The sequence below is a fragment of the Talpa europaea genome, assembly GCF_964194135.1.
Source record: "Talpa europaea genome assembly, chromosome: 9".
NCBI lineage: Eukaryota > Metazoa > Chordata > Mammalia > Eulipotyphla > Talpidae > Talpa > Talpa europaea.
In genome coordinates, this window is record NC_140076.1 from 15,223,801 (window position 1) to 15,242,159 (window position 18,359).

The following is an 18,359-nucleotide window of genomic DNA, read 5'->3' on the forward strand; positions in this document are numbered from 1 at the left end:
ACAGTTTTATGGGATACTATGTTCCCGTTTTATCCATTAAGAATTGAGGCTCAGAAGGGCTAAATGAGAACTTGTGAATGACAAAGTCAGAACTTGAACCCAGGACTTGCATGCAACAGGCTTTTAAAGATTTCCTGCAAACATAGCTTTCTGCTTTATACCTGTTAGTGTGGAACTTTTCTCACAAGAACACGGTGCTTGAGGCTGACGCTAAGTGGTCCCATCTGTCTTCCAGATGCTTTTCCTTCATCTGGGAAGTTAGGTGGTTCACTTTGCCTTGGTAATACTGAAGATAGTCTCCATAAAGAATGCTTTCAAAAGTTTATTTTCAGCCCATGTGTGATATTTCCTTCTTGTGTTTTGGTATTTAGAAGCCTGAGGGAACCAGTCCTGGCAGCAACACTCCTGAATTCCTGGTGATGGGAGGATGTGGCCCTTGGACCCATTCCAGAAAGAGGTGCTGAGGTTTGCGGTCAGCTGCCGTGTCCTGACTTTGGTGCTGCAGGTCAGTCTCTGATCTTTTGTCCTGAACATGCAGTTTCCATGTGATGGGGCTAGAAACAGAGAATAGCCCCATCTCCTTTCCACTTCCAGCTATGCCGTACTAGTGGTTGGAATCATAAAGCTGTGACTTTTTAGCTGAAATGTGGGCAGAACTCTTAGAAATGGCCTTTAATTCCTTCTAAACTGAATCCCTTGTTTTTACACAAGAGGCAACAGAGGACCAGAAAGGTTAAATGGATTCCCTAAAGTCACATAGCAAATAACAGAGGGACAGAATCAGACCCAGGTTCCTTAACTTCTGAACTAGTAGTCTTTCCAACAGACCATGATATTTTGTAGCCAGAGATGTTTCAAGGTGTGACAGCTGAAAACATTGCCCTGGGTCATCCTACCAGGTGGCTGAGTACTTTATGAGTCAGTTGAATGGGGAAGAGGTAGCACTGTCCTAAAACTGTGTATGCTTAGTCAGCTTCCCCCAGCGCTTCCCCCAGGTGCCTCCCTTTGTTGCTCACCCATAGACAACCCTCAGGATGCATTTGGCCTTTTGCAACTCCCTTTCCCCCCAAGGCTACCCTTGATATGTATTTTTTTCAATCAACCAATCAATCTATTTTTTTAAGGATTCCTCTGTTTACACATACAAGAACTGGGGTATAGGCCAGAGGTGTGGGGGGGTGAGAGAATTCACCAGAGACATAGTGGGGAACAGAACAGGAAGATCTAGTGAAATACACAGCTGAGAGGAACAGCGGTTGAAAGAAGAGGTCTGCTGCGCCATTTGGGTTGCTCCCTGGAAGACTGGGGGCTGAGGATTGAATGCATGCTACGGTGGCTGGTGATAGCTTGATAGCGCTGTCTTTAACCCCTGTGCTACCAGGGATGCCCCCCAATTTATTTATTTTGTATTTAATTAATTTATGAATAGAAGAACTATAGAGGCCAAAGGTGCAGGGGGTGAGAGGATTCACCGGAAACAGAGTGGGGAGCAGAACAGGCAGATTTACTGAAATACACTGCTGAGGGGAGCAGTGAGTGAGACAGGAGAGTTCTACTCCACCTTATAGCTTAGCTCTCTGGCTGGGGATTGAACTCATGCCTCAGTGGCTGGTGATAGTTTGATAGGGCTGAGACTTTAACCCCTGTGCCAACAGGGAGGCCCCTGTCTCTTCCTTTTTACCTTCCTCTTCCACCCTTAAAACCTATGCTATCAGTTAAATCCCCAATTATTCTTCATTGCTGCTGTCCTCTCTGTTAATGGCAGCTCATTCCTTCTCATTCCTGAAAGTTGCTTCTGATAAATTGTCACTCTTTCCAGCACTACCTTTGGTACCTTCGTAGTTTCAGTATTAATAAAGATGATAACATCTAACCACTGTCTCCTGTCTTTCCTGTTCACTCTCTTTGGTATCCCAGCTCTAAGGATTCTTCTACCCCTCAGGACTTGTAGTTCATTGATTCTACCACCATTTCACTGTCCCTCACCCTCCTCATGTCTTTAGTTCCCCTTATTACCCAACTTAGATTCCATGGTCCACCACACATAACAAAACTCGCTTCTTTCTCCCAAGCCTAACCTTGGTTAAATTCAGTTCTCTGGGGGCCTCCCCAGTGGCGCAGCAGTTGAGTGCTGGGCTACGAAGCTGCCCGCAGCCTCTTCAGTGCCAGTTCGATCCCCGGCCGCTGGCGAGGGTCCCACATGGTGCACAGACCTCTCCTGCCATGCCCGCTGCTCCCCTCAGCAGTGTACTTCGTCAGTCTGCCTGTTCTGTTCCCTGCTTTGGCTCTGGTGAATTCTCTCACCCTCCCGTGCTTCTGACTGTACCCAGCGCTTGCATAAATAAATAAATAAATAAATAAATAAATAAATAAATAAATAAATAAATAAATAAATAAATCTTTTGGGAAAAAAAATTCAGTTCTCTGGGCCTCCCCAGTAGTGCAGTGGGTTGAGCGCAGCGCTGTGAAGCTGTCCACAACCTCCACAGCACCAATCGATTCCCCGCCAGCCAGGGAGATTCTCACATGGCAAGGCAGACCTCTCCTGTCTCGCCCGCTGCTCACCTCAGCAGTGCTTTCAGTCCGTCTGCCTGTTCTGCTCCCCACTCTGTCTTTGGTGAATACTCTCACCTTCCCGTGACTCTGGCCTGTACCCCAGCTCTTGTATAAATAAAAATAAATCTTAAAAAAAAAAATTCAGTTCTCTGCCTACTCCATGCCTGTATCTGTCCAGAGAAAAACACACAACTATACTAACTTGTCATCTTTGTTTATTCAAGATCACTAGTAAGTCTTTTGTGTTACCTGGCAGTCTTAGTGTATTTCCTTAACCCATTCACTGTCCCATTCTCTCAAAATTTTCTGCACCTCAAAATCACATGGGGGAGCTTAAAAAAAACCAAGACCTCAGTGTCTACCCCTCCTGCATTCCCAGTTAAATCATCCCTGGATAATTCCAGTGCACAGCCTATTTTGAGAACTGGGGTAATGGATGATTTAGTTTATCTCTCAGTGACTTAGTTTTCCTCTTGGCTCTCTAACACCTCTTCCCCAACTTCCTTTTCTGAGTGAAAACTCAGAAAAATAAAAGCAATCAGAAACGACCTTGTATATGCTCCCACCACATCCATCAGCTACCTATATCTGCACCTCTGTGCCTTCACTGCTGAAGGTATTCTGTCCTCTTGGAGATGAACTCCTCCAGTTGAGTAGCAATTCTGTCATCTTTGATCTGCTCCAGCAATTCTCCCCTATCTCTGCATGTTCAGTGACTTCCATTCTACCACTGATTATACATGTGGGCAAACAAACATTTATCTCTCACCTGAAAAATAAAACAAGATTTCTGCTCACCCCACATTATCATTCACCTTATTTCCATGCTCCTCGTTACAGTACAACCCATCCAAATTATTGTCTGTATGCATTGTCTCTTTTCTCCCCTTGTCTGCTAAATCCAGTCTGGGGAGACTTCTTGCTCCTCTGCTCTGCTGGACTAGTTCTTGTCACAGTCACCATGACCGTCACATGGCTAAACGCAGTGGTCAGTTTTCAGTCCCATCTTACTTGACCCATCAGCAGCATTTGACAGTTAGTTGATCACTTCCTTTCTTGCCTCTCAGATAACGTTCTCTCCTGGTTTTCCTCTCCCTGACTGTTCCTTTTTATCTTCATTGCTGGATTCTCACCCTCTCTCAAGCCTTGGAATGTTGACCTGTCCAGTACCCAGCCCTCCAATCTCTGTTTTTCTCAAGATGCACTTCCTCCCTCGGTGATCTCATTCAGTCTCACGCCTTTAAATACCATCCATGCACTGCTTGTTCTCCTGCACAGACTTGCATATTGCACTGCTTAGTTGACTTATGACCAGAATATAAAGCTCAAACTAAGCTAGTCCAAAAGTGAACTCCTGGGCCTCCCCGGTGGCGCAGCGGTTGAGCGCTGGGTTGCAAAGCTGCCCGCAGCCTCTGCAGTGCTGGTTCGATCCCCGGCTGCTCCCCGGCCACCGGAGGAGGGTCCCACATGGCGCGCAGACCTCTCCTGCCGCCCGCTGCTCCCCTCAGCAGTGTACTTCGGTCCTTCTGCCTGCTCTGCTCCCTGCTCTGGCTCTGGTGAATTCTCTCGCCCTCCCGCCTTCTGACTGTACCCAGTGCTTGTATAAATAAATAAATCTTAAAAAAAAAACAAAAAAAAAATTCTAAAAAAAAAAAAAAAAAAAAAAGTGAACTCCTGATTCCCCCCCAACAAGTCTGTTCTTCCTCATTTTACTAAGTGGTAATTCTTTTCTTCTAGTTGCTCGACCAAAATCCTAGTTCTCCTTCATCCCACAGGCTTTCTTCAATGCCATCATCCCAGATCACAGTGCAGATGCCTTCACTCCTCCTCGCCTCGCCCCTTCAGGCTCTGTGGACCAAATTGTGGAAGGGCTTCTGGGTGGCCTGTCTCACTGGGATGCTGAACACTTTCTGTTCATTGCTGAGCACGGCTACCTGTATGAGCACAACTTTGCCTTCTTCCCTGGCTTCCCTCTAGTCCTGTTGGCAGGAACTGAACTGTTGCGACCCCTGAAGGGGTTGCTGAGCCTACGGAGTTGCCTGTTAATCTCAGTAGCATCCCTCAATTCCTTGTTCTCCGTGCTGGCTGCAGTTGCACTTCATGACCTGGGCCGTCTGGTTTTGCACTGTCCCCGCCAGGCCTTTTATGGAGCGTTGCTCTTCTGCCTCAGCCCCGCCAATGTCTTCCTGGCGGCGGGTTACTCAGAAGCTTTGTTTGCCCTCCTGACATTCAGCGCCATGGGGCAGCTGGAAAGGGGCCGAAGCCGGACAAGCGGACTCCTCTTTGCCCTCGCCACCGGCGTGCGCTCCAACGGTCTTGTCAACACTGGCTTCCTCGTGTATGCTCAGTGCCGAAGCTTTTTCTCTTCTCTCATGGTGCTGAATCCTCTGAGAAGCCTCTTGAGGCTGCTGGGCTCTGTGTTACTGTCAGTGCTCACACTTGGCCTTCCCTTTGCCCTCTTTCAGTATTATGCCTATTCCCAGTTCTGTCTGCCGGGCTCAGCTCGCCCCATCCCCGAGCCCTTCCTGCAGTTAGCTGTGAACAGGAGCTACCGGATAGCTGATGGAAATGTGCCGCCTTGGTGCTCCTGGGAGCTCCCCATCATCTACAGCTACGTCCAGGACATCTACTGGAATGTTGGCTTTTTGAGATACTATGAGCTCAAGCAGGTGCCCAATTTTCTACTGGCTGCCCCAGTGACTGTGCTGGTTGCCTGGGCAACTTGGACATATGTGACCACCCACCCTTGGCTCTGCCTTACACTCGGGATGCGAAGGAACAAGATCAATAAGACTCTAGAGAAGCCTGAGCCTGGATTCCTCAGTCCTCGGGTGTTTGTATACCTGGTCCACGCTGTAGCGCTGTTGCTGTTTGGTGGTCTGTGCATGCATGTTCAGGTGAGGTGCCTCCTGGCTGGGTAAGGGTGTGAATATAGGCAAACCCTTTGGCCAAGGACAAAGAAGACAATTGACTTCCCAGTTGAGTGACCTGTAGCTAACTTATTAATTCAGCACTTATTTGGGGGCATTCTTTCGCCAGACTCTGGGTGAGACCCCTGAGGATGGAACGTGAGTAATGTATGATTTCTGCCCTAGTGGGTCTCATGGTAGAAATGGGGAGACAGACCTTTAACAGATAAACAGACACTACAGTGGGTTGGAGGAGGGGTTGCTGTTTGAGATAAAGTATCATGGAAGCACAGAGGGAAAAGGCACTGACTGACTGAAGGAGTTAAGGGCGAAGCATCACACGCTGGGGCTAGAAGAGTAAGAAAGAATTCCATTTAAGAAGCTAGGAAAGAACATTCTGGGCAGATGGGAAGACATGTGCAAAGAGAGTTGCACAAGGACCTGATCTGACTGCCATATAGGAACAAACACAGAGAATATCCCTGGGACCTTCCCCTAACACACAGTTATACCCAGAATGTCTACTTGCGTGTTGACTTTTGAAGGTACTCTGAACTCTGGCAGGTGCTCAGTTTTCAGTGGACATGTCTTGTGCAATGTTTGGGTGCTGGGGGTGGCTAGAGAGGGCTGGAGGAAGGGCTTGATTGTACATTCAATTCTTTTTCTTGGCTCTAGTCCCAGTTCCAACATAACCCCAAGGAAGGCTTTTTGTCCCCTTGCTGGCCACTCCTTAGCAGTTTCTGCATCTTGGAGGCGCACATTGCTGTTGTAAACCTCTCTGAGCTGTGTGAATAAGAGGCACAGAGGAAATTGAAAGTAGCATTCTGTGTTTGTAGCTGGATTAGCCCCTAGAGTGAGTGCCAGCAAAGCTTAGAGTTTCCAGGTTAGATGAGGGGGAGAGGGAGGCTGTTTGGAGACTGACTGTGAATACCATAGGAGGAAGATTGTTTCCCTACCCTTTTCCCTCTGCTTTACCATCCTTATGGAATGGAGGAACCAGCTCAAGTTCCCAAAGCCCATGTCATGGCTGAGAGTTCAGAGTCCAGGCCCTGGGCTAAAATCAGACCGTATAGAGTTTCTAGTATTGATTTGCCCCTTTTGTGGCAATGAGTCTGTACCTATATTTACCATAATATTGAAGTCACTTGGCTGGTGTCATGCACAGCTTTGTAAGGCAAATCCTAAGGTCTGTTGAATTTCTTTCCCTATATAGTACATTTCTAGTCATGGGACTGTAGTTTACCCCACTAATCCTGGAACTGCCAGGCTAGTCCAGTTTGAGGCAGTAAGAGTCCAATAATTTTGTGGGTTTTCCCTCTCTTATGATCTCCAGGTTCTCACCAGGTTTTTGGGCTCCTCCACGCCTGTTGTGTACTGGTTTCCAGCTCACTTGCTTCAGGATCAAGAGCCGCTGCTAAGGTCCCTAGAGACTATGCCTGGGAAGCCTCTTGCAGGGGACTCCCCACCAGGACAAAAGGTCCCCAGAAATTCTATCATGGGACTTTTGTACAACTGGAAAACCTGTTCTCCAATCACACAATGCATTCTAGGCTACTTCCTGACTTACTGGCTCCTGGGACTACTCCTGCATTGCAACTTCCTGCCTTGGACATGACCTGGAGTCTCAGGGGACAGACTGAAGCAGCCTTAACCCAGGGTCTGAAAGTACAAACACATATTGGCTCTACCTGCACTGCCCTGCCCTGCTATCCCTTCTCTGTCCATTAGAAGCACCCCCTTTCTCTCATGTGCATTCTCTTTCTCTCTTTTTTTAAAGATGGGTTAGGAATGGGAGAAGTGTGACTCACTAGAGAGCCCTTTCTGGTGCTGGCTACGGCAAATTTTAGGGTAGTAACTATTCTTTGCAAGAGAAGAAATCGTATTTCAAGTCTGAAATACACCTGGATCTGTCTTGTCAAACAAGCATAGTAAAGATACTCTTATACTTGCCACTGAACCACATGTAAAATTAAATGTAAATTATTGAAATGTAAATTTTATCTCGGGCCTCCCTGGTGGCGCAAGGGGTTAAGCATTGAACTATGAAGCAATCTGCAGCCTCTGCAGCACGAATTCGATCCCTAGCTGGCCAGGGAGCAACCCAAATGGTGCAGCAGACCTCTCCTGCCTCGCCCGCTGCTACACCCAGCAGTGTATTTCAGTCAGTCTGCCTGTTCTATTCCCCACTCTGGTGAATCCTCTCACCACCCCCATCCCCGCATCTCTGGCCTGTACCCCAGCTCTTGTATGTATAAATGAATAAATCTTAAAAAAAAAAGAATGTAAATTTTATCGAAGGCCCTAATTGGGGTAGTCTGAATGTGGGGTGGAGGCCTGCATAGTGTAGCAGAGGTAATAAGTGAGATCATCTTTTCTAAATGGGATATTGTTTATGATGATTTTTTTTAATGCTTTGTTCATTTAAATTAGAATTCTTATATGTGTGGGCCTCCCCAGTGGCGAAGTGGTTGAGCGCTGCGCTGTGAAGCTGCCCACAGCCTCTGCAGCGCCGGTTCAATCCCCGGCCACCAGCGAGGGTCCCACATGGCGCGCAGACCTCTCCGTGCCTGCTGCTCCCCTCAGCAGTGTACTTCATCAGTCTGCCTGTTCTGCTCCCCGCTCTGGCTCTGGTGAATTCTTTCACACACACCCCCCACACACCACACTTCTGACTGTACCCAGTGCTTGTATAAATAAATCTTTAAAAAAAAAAGTCTTGGGCCTCCCCTGGTGGTGCAGTGGTTGAGCACTGGGTTGTGAGGCTGCCCACAGCCTCTGCACTGCCAGTTCGATCCCCGGCCACCGGCGAGGGTCCCACCCAAAAAATAAATAAATAAATAAATAAAAGTCTTATATGTGCACATTAAACAACTTTTGGTTATACAATCAATGAATTTCCTTTTGTAAAATAATACAAATTATTTTGGGGGAAAAAAATGGCACAGTAAGAAGAGCATTGTGCAAGGAGGCTGGAGTCCTGGATTCTAGACCTCTGGGTGAAACCACACCTACCAGCTGTGACCTTGGGAACATTTTCAGATCTTTAGTAGCTCTTCTGAAACTAGGGGGAATGATACTGTCCTTCTACCCCTAGTGGGATGATATAATTGTGGTGAGCCATATAACTTTTTAAAGGTCCTTTGCAGCTCTAAGTTCTTCAGACCTACTCCCCCCCCCCCCCAAAGATTTATTTGTACAAGCACTAGGTACAGTTAGAAGCGCAGCAGGGCGAGAGAATTCACCAGAGCAGGGAGCAGAGCAGGCAGAAGGACCGAAGTACACTGCTGAGGGGAGCAGCGGGCGGCAGGAGAGGTCTGCGCGACAGGTGGAGCCCTCCTTCGGTGGCCAGGGAGCAGCCGGGGATCGAACCGGCGCTTCAGAGGCCGCGGGCAGCTTCGCAACCCAGCGCGCAACCGTTGCGCCACCGGGAAGGTTCCCGTCTTCAGACCTACTTTAAACAGTGGAATCATCCCAGCTGAAACAGTTTTTGTAGACTTAAACATGTGCTGTTAGGAGGAAAGATTCAGGTCTTCTGGTTTTAGCATTTAGACTCTCTCACTACCCTTGAATGCAACTGAGGGGTAACTTAAGTCACCTTTCTTCTGAATAAGAGAAAGCAATTATACTTCGCAATTAAGGCTGCATGTCCTGAGCAAGTAAACCTGCGCCGGGCAACTGAATCGTTTCTTTGCTAGTCTTCAGTGCATGACTGATAGACCCGTGTCAGAGAATTCATGGCATCATGAGTTGATATATTGTAGGTAAATCCAAGCTTGAATGAAATGCTATCGTCCTGGCCCCCCTTAGGTTATGAACTCATCCCTTCAATGATAGTAAGGTCATTGTGCTGCGCTATTTCTGGTCATTCTTTGAGCCAGGTAAGAGGCTGCATCATTACCACTCATTCCCCATTTGAGCCAAAAATTCCAGCAAGCAAAAACTTCAAAATAGGTGGATAACCATAAGCAGCTACTAGAGAGCCCTGAGAATTGGAATTTTGACACACTCCCTCTGACCATGACAGAAAGCTAAACTTGCCAGCTGAAGGGAAGCTGCTGGCTGAGCCCCAGCACCCTCTGTTGGAGCTTCTAGTCAGCCTGGCCAATAAGCATTTCCCAGCCATCGCCCCAGCTTTAGCACAGCTGAGAGAATTTGGTCCAGAGTCAAATGCTTCTGAAAATGTACACACAGATTGGGGCAGCCCTCTGCCTTCTGCCAAGACATCCGAGTGCCCTTCTTGGCAAAAGATGATCACCCCTGCCCTAGTGTCCCTCCAATTGGCAGAAACTTCCCTCCCTCCCTCACCAACAGCTGCAAACCCAGGGCCTTCCACTCTGTGTGCAGGAAGTGTTGAGGTCCTGTTTCAGCTCTTTATTGCTGAGTCAGGAGCTCCAGATTTTTTGCCCTCATGGATTCTTGTCTTTGCCTCTTTTGGGGGGATGTCAGGACTAATTGTTTGTTTCTCTATTGAAAGAGGTGACTCAAACTCTATGGGGCAGGGTGATCTCACTGCTCTGGTGGTCTCAGCTTAACCTTCACAATAGATCGCATCACCCCCAGAAAAACGTGATTTCAAGGGCCAGAAACCCTCTAAGTGGGAATCCCTTCTTCTCTCCAGTACTAAGGATCAACTAATACTAAATCACTCTGGTATTCTACAAAGACCATTATGGTTACAAGTGGTCATAAAAAATAACAGGATCTCTGCAAGGTAGACACACCTGTTGTGACCTGCAGAAAGATTGTTTTCTCTCTGACCTTGGTGGGATCTAGTTGCTGTTCTCTAAGGATCTAAGGGATAGTTGGATTTTTATGGCCAGCAGCTGTCCTTTTACCATCCTATTATCAGTCTTTAATAGTCTGGGAGAGGGACATGAAGGGCCCAAGGCAGGAAGCTTCCTGTTTACCCTGAGGTCTAACAATGCTGCAGCTGGGTTGGGCGTCTACAATTTCAGAGAAAAGTCATTTCCTTCTGAGACCCAGCTAAAACAGAAACCAGACGCTTCATATACCTAGAGGTAGATGCTTTTTTGTTCTTTAATGATGGTGGGAGGGGAGGGAGTGTTTGACATGTCTTTACCAGTCACCCCTGGAGAAAAAAAAATCACTTTTCTTGAACAGACCTTCTTACCTTCATCTAAACGTGTAATATGTACAGGCTCCAGGGATTTGAAAATGATGGATTCTTTCAGCAGTTGTTTATTAATGCCTATTTTAGGGGACTGAAGGTGACTCGGCTATGCCTCCTGTCTTCGACTGATAGAGTTGCTAGCAGAGATACATAATCATTAATCAAAACAGAAAGTCATAAGTTCTGGGGAGTGAAGGGATACTCAGATTTCTTGCTCTGTATCTCTACTTGAACCTCTTGATGATGAGAATAAATTAAAGTTTTGTATACTTCAGAAAACGTGAGATACAAAGTAAGTGCTCTATAAAATTACACACGGTAGCGATCTCTCAGCTTGAAAGACCTGAAAAGATTTTGTAGCGAAATGGCCTTTGAACTGGACTTTGAAGGATAGGTAGGATTTAAAAGGTAAGGGTAGAGAATGAGCGTAGGAAGTAGGCAATTGAGATCTAGACCGTTAAATGAGCCCTAAGCCCAGCTTTACTGTGTACTAAGCTATGGAGATGTGAGCCAGATACCAAACCTTTAAGCCTATTTACTCTTCTGTAAACTGTGGATGACACTGCCTACCTTGTGGATAAGATAGTGACATTGTCTCTTATGGATGTTGTGGGAATTAGATGAGCTACCACATGAAAGTGTACTAAGGGGGCCTCCCTGGTGGCCCAAGAGGTTAAGCACTGCACTATGAAGCAATCCGCAGCCTCTGCAGCACGAGTTCGATGCCTGGCTGGCCAGGGAGCAACCGACATGGCACAGCAGACCTCTCCTGACTCGCCAGCTGCTCCCCTCAGCAGTGTACTTCTAAGTCAATCTGCTTGTTCTGTTCCCCACTCTGTCTCTGGTGAATCCCTTCGCCCCCCGCATCTCTGGCCTCTACCCCAGCTCTTGTATGCATAAATAAATACATCTTTTTAAAAAAATTTTTTAAAGATTAACTTATTTATACAAGAACCAGGGTACAGGCCAGACGTGTAGGAGGGTGAGAGAATTCACCAGAGTGGGGAACAGAACAGGCAGACTGAAGAAATACACTGCTGAGGGGAGCAGCGGGCGAGACAGGAGAGGTCTGCCGCACTATGTGGAACCCTCACCGCTGGCTGGGATCGAACCAGCGCTGCAGAGGCTGCGGACATCTTCACAGCATGGCGCTCAACCACCTGCGCCACCAGGGGCAGCCCATAAATAAATCTTAAAAAAAAAAAAAAGAAGAAGAAGAAAAGGCCTCCCCTGTGGCGCAGCGGTTGAACGCTGGGCTGCGAGGCTGCGCACAGCCTCTGCAGTGCCGGTTCAATCCCCAGCCGCTGGCGAGGGTCCCACATGGTGCGCAGACCTCTCCTGCCATACCCGCTGCTCCCCTCAGCAGTGTACTTCGTCAGTCTGCCTGTTCTCTTCCCCACTCTGTCTCTGGTGAATTCTCTCATCCTCCCGCGCTTCTGACTGTACCCAGTGCTAGTATCAATCAATAAATAAGTCTTTAAAAAAAAAAAAAAGAACAGTACTAAGAACGAAATAACTGCGATTTGGGCACGTTGAGTTTACAGTGCCATCAGCACCCCACTGGCCAGGAAACGTGGAACTTGGGACAAGAGACTGACCCATGCAGGCAGGATAATTACAGCAGCCAGTATGCTGGATGGGATTGTCAAAAGGAAAGTGTCAAGAGAAGTCCTCTAAGACCTTGGATAAGTGAGTCAACATCTCTAAATCTCTTTTCTCATCTCTAAAATGGGGGCAATAGCACTTACCACAGAGCTATGAAGAGTAAAGGAAACACTAATAGCGAGCCTGGCACATAGGAAGAACTTCAGGAATGATAGTTTATTATTTTTAAAATCATCATCGTCAAAGGACCAGAAACATTATCAGAGAAAGAGAGAGTTTTAAGAAGAAAGATGATTAACAGGGTCATATGCTATTAAGGTTAAAAAAAAGATGAGAAAAGCTTTTGAATCTAAGGATGAGGGACACCCTCAGCACAGGATAACTGCTATAACAAACAATGCCCAAGACTCAGTGGCCTAATAATAAATGTTTCTTGTTTACATTGTCCTAGTGCAGCTGTAGGGGAAGAGATGCCGGTCCTAACTGGCCACTTGGGATGCCGGCTTTTTCCATTTTGTGAATCAGCCCTCCTCTAGATGTTCAGAGTGCCCCAGGCCTGGAAGAAATGCACACCACTTATACTTTGATACCATTTCAGTCACATGGTAAAATTGCAAGGGAGTTTGGGAAGATAAAATTCAGGATGCTTAGTTAAATTTGAATTCCAGGTAAATAAATGTTTTTTCAGTATAATCATGTTTCATGCAGGGTTTATCTGAAATTCAAATGTAGCTGGGCATCCTGTGTTTTTATTTGCCAAATCTGGCTACCCTAGTGGGAAGTGAAGTCTGGGTTGTGAGTTTAGGAAGAAATGAACATGTATTCATGTATCACAGTCTGCCTCAATCTCTCTTTCAGAGCAAATGCCTGTTTCTGCTGTTTCTGTTTCTGCAAAGAGGTTAGCAAAAGAGGTAACCTCACATCCCCTCTAGTCACTCTATTCAACTCCAAGTCTCAGTCAGCTTCAGATATGGTTTCTTAGGAGCTACATCACAAGTTATTGGTACCCCCACAAATACACCCACATACAATGGAAGTACATGAATAGGGCAACTTCAGTACATGAATAGGGTAACTTTCTACTCAGAAAAAGAAAGAATGGAAGGTGTACAACAGTCACTGGTCCCAAGCAGTTCCAATTCTTTACTCTTCAGATATGTCGAGCTGGGGTGGTTCCTTAATTAGATCCTGACTTTGTTCTAGGAGGAACTCATTTGGCCATCATCCTCTATGACTTCCAATTGTGCCCTCTGGGAAGTTCTTCCTGGTTGACTTTTTTTTTTTTTTTTTAAACATTTATTTATTTATTTATACAAGCACTGGGTACAGTCAGAAGCACGGGAGGGTGAGAGAATTCACCAGAGCCAGAGCGGGGAGCAGAGCAGGCAGAAGGACCGAAGCACACTACTGAGGGGAGCAGCGGGCGGCAGGAGAGGTCTGTGCGCCATGTGGGACCCTCACCCGGTGGCCGGGGAGCAGCCAGGGACCGAACCAGCGCTGCAGAGGCTGCGGGCAGCCTTACAGCCCAGCGCTCAACCGCTGCGCCACCGGGGAGGCCCATGGTTGACTATTCTTCATGGTCATATCTGAGATGGGTTCTGGAAAGTATGACCTCTTTGGAGAATGTTCAGCTCTCACAGCTTACTTCCTACTGGTCTAAGCATGGTGGTGGGCGGGGGGTGGGGGGCAGGGGTAAATTATTTTAAATTTCAGACAGCCAAAGGCTTGTGTGTGTAAAAATACACATACCAAAATTTACCATTTTGACCTTTTTGAGTGTAAAGTTCAGTGGCATTAAGCATATTTTCATCGTTGTACAACCGTATCACCACTGTCTCCTAAACTCTTTCCTCACTCTGAATGTAACATAGCTATGCTGAAACTGGGGAGGTTTCACCTGGGGAAGTAACAGGGACGTTAAGTGGGAAGGTCACACTCTAAACATATTTGCCTTAGTGGTGATCACATCTTTCAACTCAGGTTGTTTAAGACCTTTTCCAATCTTGTTTTACACTATGTTGTCCAGAAGCAGTCAGCTTTTCCAACTCTGACAGGCCCATCATCTCTAAACTTGTTCTGTCTCCCTTTCTTTCTTGTTTTTGAAATCTAATTTTCACCTGAGTTCACCTCTTTCCTCTAATACTTTATAAAGGCACATGTGCTAGTTGTCAAGTTAATGCCTCTCAGCTCCAGACCCACCCTTGTACTTTCTGCTGTGAAATACTGGAGCTGGGGCTGGCAAATCCCATTTCTGCTTTGTCAGCGGGCTCTGTTTGGTTCTGCCAACAAGGGCCACTAGAGGGAGATAGTGGGGCCAGAGGAGGAAGAAAGGACTTCTCATTGCTTCCTGTTCCTGTGAGGTCACCCCAGCAATGCTCCTTCACCCCAGCAGTAGCAGTTCCTTCCTGTAGTAGTAGCTGAACCCACCTTGCAATTTTTCCAACAATTGCTGAACCACCACGAAGGTGTTCCAGAAGCACCCACACCAGCTGGGTAGCACCCCTTCCTCAGAAGTGTTGATCCTCCTCTAAATTCAGAGATACCAGACACCAACCCCAGATTTAGAGACCTGGAGTTTCTAGGTTTTAGTCATCCCAGACTCTTCCCTTTGTTTTAGCCCTAGCTGATGCTGTCTGCATTATGTCTGTTTTCTTTTTACCTGTTTAGTGATCTGGCTAACAACTTTATACCTAGTCCACCATTCTAACCATTCTTTATATTAAATTTTGTCTGATAACTGGCATAGTTTCTCTCATTGACTGCACCCTAACCAATACAGAAATGGGTGCTAGGAGTGGTCCCAGGAAAGAGACCTCCAAAGATGGGATTATGGAACTGGTTGAGTTATGTCATTGGATTTGTATGTGCTAAGCTCTTTGCCATTGAGAAACATGTCACTAATCCATGGCTTGTTGTGGCATCATGATTAATCAAATTACCACCTGTGGTTATCTATGATGAAGTGCCAACTAAAGCAAGTGCCTTGGGGGCCCAAGTGCTTACTGTATGTGACTGTTAAGGTAGTGCTGATGATTACAGGGACTTGGTATGGGAGGAATTCTTCTGAATGCATCAGTGGCAGAAAGAATTCTTTAAATTCTCAGCTTAATTCGTGGCCAGAGAGCCATAGGACTTCACCATAAAGGCCTCTCTTACTTGTAACCATCAGACTTAATTGCTACAAATCAAAAAAAAAAAAAATTGTGCATGTTCTAGAATTACATCAGTTGAATATAGTCTTACTGAATTATTAATGTGATTGAGTAGGGGTAAGACGCTGACACTGAACTGACTGTCTCCGGGTTCTCTATTCTGCTAGCAGATGGGAAGGAGAGGCAGGAGCAGTACCTGGGAGTTTTGTGGCCCAATCTGCCATTTCCATTCCCACTCTATTAGCCATAATTCAGTCTCAGGGCTACACCCATCTGTCAGAATGGTTGGGACCTCTGGGTCTCAGTGAGAATGAATAATTCATGCCATACTAAATGGGTCACTAATGATGTTTTAGAGAAAAGTTTTAGTCAAGTGATGTACACAGAAGCCAAATTGTAAAAAGTTAAGAAGTAAATAGGAGACAAGGAAGTGGTAACTACTCTTTTATTTTTTTTAAAGATTTATTTATTTATGCATACAAGAACTGGGGTACAAGCCAGAGGTGGGGGGGGTGAGAGGATTCACCAGAGACAGAGTAGGGAACAGAACAGGCAGATTGACTGAAGTACACTGCTGAGGGGGGCAGCGGGCTATACAGGAGAGGTCTGCTGCACCCTGGCTGGGGATTGAACTTGTGCTGCAGTAACTGCAGATAACTTCACAGGTTGCGTCTTAACCCCTTGCACCACGAGGGAGACCCAGTAAATTCTCTTTAATATGACTCTAAATGAGAGAGAAAAAAGATATATCTAGGGCCTCCCCAGTGGCGCAGCGGTTGAGCGCTGGGTTGCAAAGCTGCCCCCAGCCTCTAAGCTGCCCCCAGCCTCTGCAGCACCGGTTCGATCCCCGGCTGCTCCCCGGCCACCGGAGGAGGGTCCCACATGGCACGCAGACCTCTCCTGCCATACCCGCTGCTCCCCTCAGCAGTGTACTTTGGTCCTTCTGCCTGCTCTGCTCCCCGCTCTGGCTCTGGTGAATTCTCTCACCCTCCCGCGCTTCTGACTGTACCCAGTGCTTGTCTAAATAAATAAATAAATCTTTTTAAAAAGAAAAAAGATAAATTTAAGCCTAGAGTGAGGAGGCAGCCAGACATGGAAAGCTGGGTTTTGGGGTTTGTTTTTTTTTTTTTTAGCTTAGTTTTCTTTTTAATTAGTGGAGAAGAATTGAACATGTGTTTGCAATACTGAGGAATAGGAAGAAAGGTAGGACATGAGTAGAGGCTGGCCATGGGCAGAAGGCCCTCTTTAAAATGAGAAGTAAAGAGAGATGCAAATAGAAATTAAAAGAGAGGAGGGAAGCTGGAAATCAAGCAGGATAGCTTCGTTCCTGTGAAGTGACAAGGAACAAGAAAGAGGACTGCAAGAGGACCCTTTTGAGGCAGCACAACAGAAATCTATTAGAACAAGTATGCTCAGTTTTGTGACTTTGTTTCATAGCCCAGGAGCAAGAGAGGAGGAAGTCCACGGGTGATTCACTCCAAGGTGGGCGCTCATCAAACCCAGAATCTTTGGCACCAAGGGCATCATTGCGTGGCCTTTGGAATGTGCATCGGCTAGCGATCCTTGAGGTCACTGTTGTTGCTGTTCTACCTCGCCCCATCATGTATTTCGACTTCCTTTCTGAATCTCCTATTCAAGTCTCCAGGCTTTCCTTAGGTTTTCAGAGTCCTCAGTGTGGTGAACAGACACTAAGGTGACTAACCCCTAGTGGTTCCTGCCTCCTGGTAGTCACACCTTTGTGTGATCCTCTCCTCTTGAGTTCAGGTGGCACCTGTGACTTGCTGCTAACCTAGGGAATATGGCAAAGGGATGAGATGTCACTCCCCCTACATACATTTGTAAGTTACATTATATAAAACTGTCTTAGCTGACTGGAACTAAAGACTCTCTTCCTGGGCTTGAGGAAATAAGCGGCCATGTTGGAGAAGACCCATGGCAAGGAAATGTGGAAGCTCTAGGAGCTGCAGATGGTCTCTGCAAGCTGAAGGAGGCCTCCAGCCAACAGCCAGTGAAAATTTCAAGCCCTCACAAAGAAATGACAATCTGAATGGACTCACAAGTGTGTTCTTCTCCAGTTGAGTTGAGCTGAGAGAATGCAGCATTGCTGACACCTTGATCGCAGCCTCTGAAGCTCTAAGACAGCCACACCAGTGGCATGAGGAGACTCCCGTGAAATGATGTGTTTCTAAGTAGTTAAACTTGTGGTAATTTGTTACACGGCAGTAGCAAGTGAATCTATTCAGAATTCCTGGAAAACACTGAAATCTTGAGGCATGAACCCTACCTTAGTTGATGCCTAGGAAACCCGGGTCTGGATCACAGATCTAAGTCGGAGGATTCTCTCTCTCTCTCTCTCTCTCTCTCTCTCTCTCTCTCTCTCTCTCTCTCTCTCTCTCTCTCTCCCTCTGTCTTTGTCTCTCTCTGTCTCTCTCTCTCTGTTTCTCTCTCTCTCTCTCTCTCACACACACACACACACACACACACCTGTGAACTTCAAGACAGTAGTTAGGAAGCCCCTGGCTTTCAAGGCAGATTTACCTGTCCCCACCCCCGTTGCCCCTGAAATGCCTGTCCAATCGGTCCTCAGAGACGGTGGAGAGTGGCCTGGAGTTGCCAGAAGAAGATCACCGGGTCCACCACCCAAATCTCGGCGCTCGGCGCGGTGCCCGGCACACGGAGGACGCCCGACCGCAGTGATTTGCTTGCAGACGAGCTGAGCCCGGCGCGCGCGTCCGCTCGGCCGCTGCCCTCCCGTGCGCCGAGGGAGCGGGCGGGGGCCGGGGCCGGGGCCGGGGCGCGGGGCGGGGCGCCATGCCGGGCCCCGGCGGAGGGGGCGCTGCGGCGGGAGGCCGCGCGGGCGGGGGCGGGGCGGGGCGGGGCGGCGGCGGGGCCGCCCCTGCGAGCGAGCGAGCGCGCGCCGAGCGCGCCGCCGCCTCCGCTGCTCGGCCGGGTCCCGGAGCGGAGCGGCGGCCCGCGGGGCGCGGAGCCAGGGCCGCGGCCGGCCGC

The 18,359-nt window shown here is 47.5% G+C and overlaps 1 protein-coding gene across 5 annotated transcripts; it reads left to right on the top strand.

Moving 5' to 3' along the window:
* Positions 1–427: 427 nt before the first annotated feature.
* PIGV (phosphatidylinositol glycan anchor biosynthesis class V) lies at positions 428–7,080 on the top strand (the record flags this gene model as incomplete). 5 transcript variants are annotated; one of them, XM_084243875.1, is made up of 4 exons in its annotated part: positions 428–505; positions 4,332–4,418; positions 5,046–5,453; positions 6,799–7,080. In XM_084243875.1, the coding sequence occupies 4 exons, from the start codon at positions 428–430 to the stop codon at positions 7,078–7,080; spliced, it is 855 nt and encodes a 284-aa protein (XP_084100001.1). The 5 variants fall into 5 exon arrangements, with proteins under 5 accessions (XP_084100001.1, XP_084099999.1, XP_084100000.1 ...); XM_084243873.1 differs by having other exon boundaries at positions 4,314–5,453; XM_084243874.1 differs by having other exon boundaries at positions 4,332–5,453.
* Between the last annotated feature and the right edge of the window lie 11,279 nt (positions 7,081–18,359).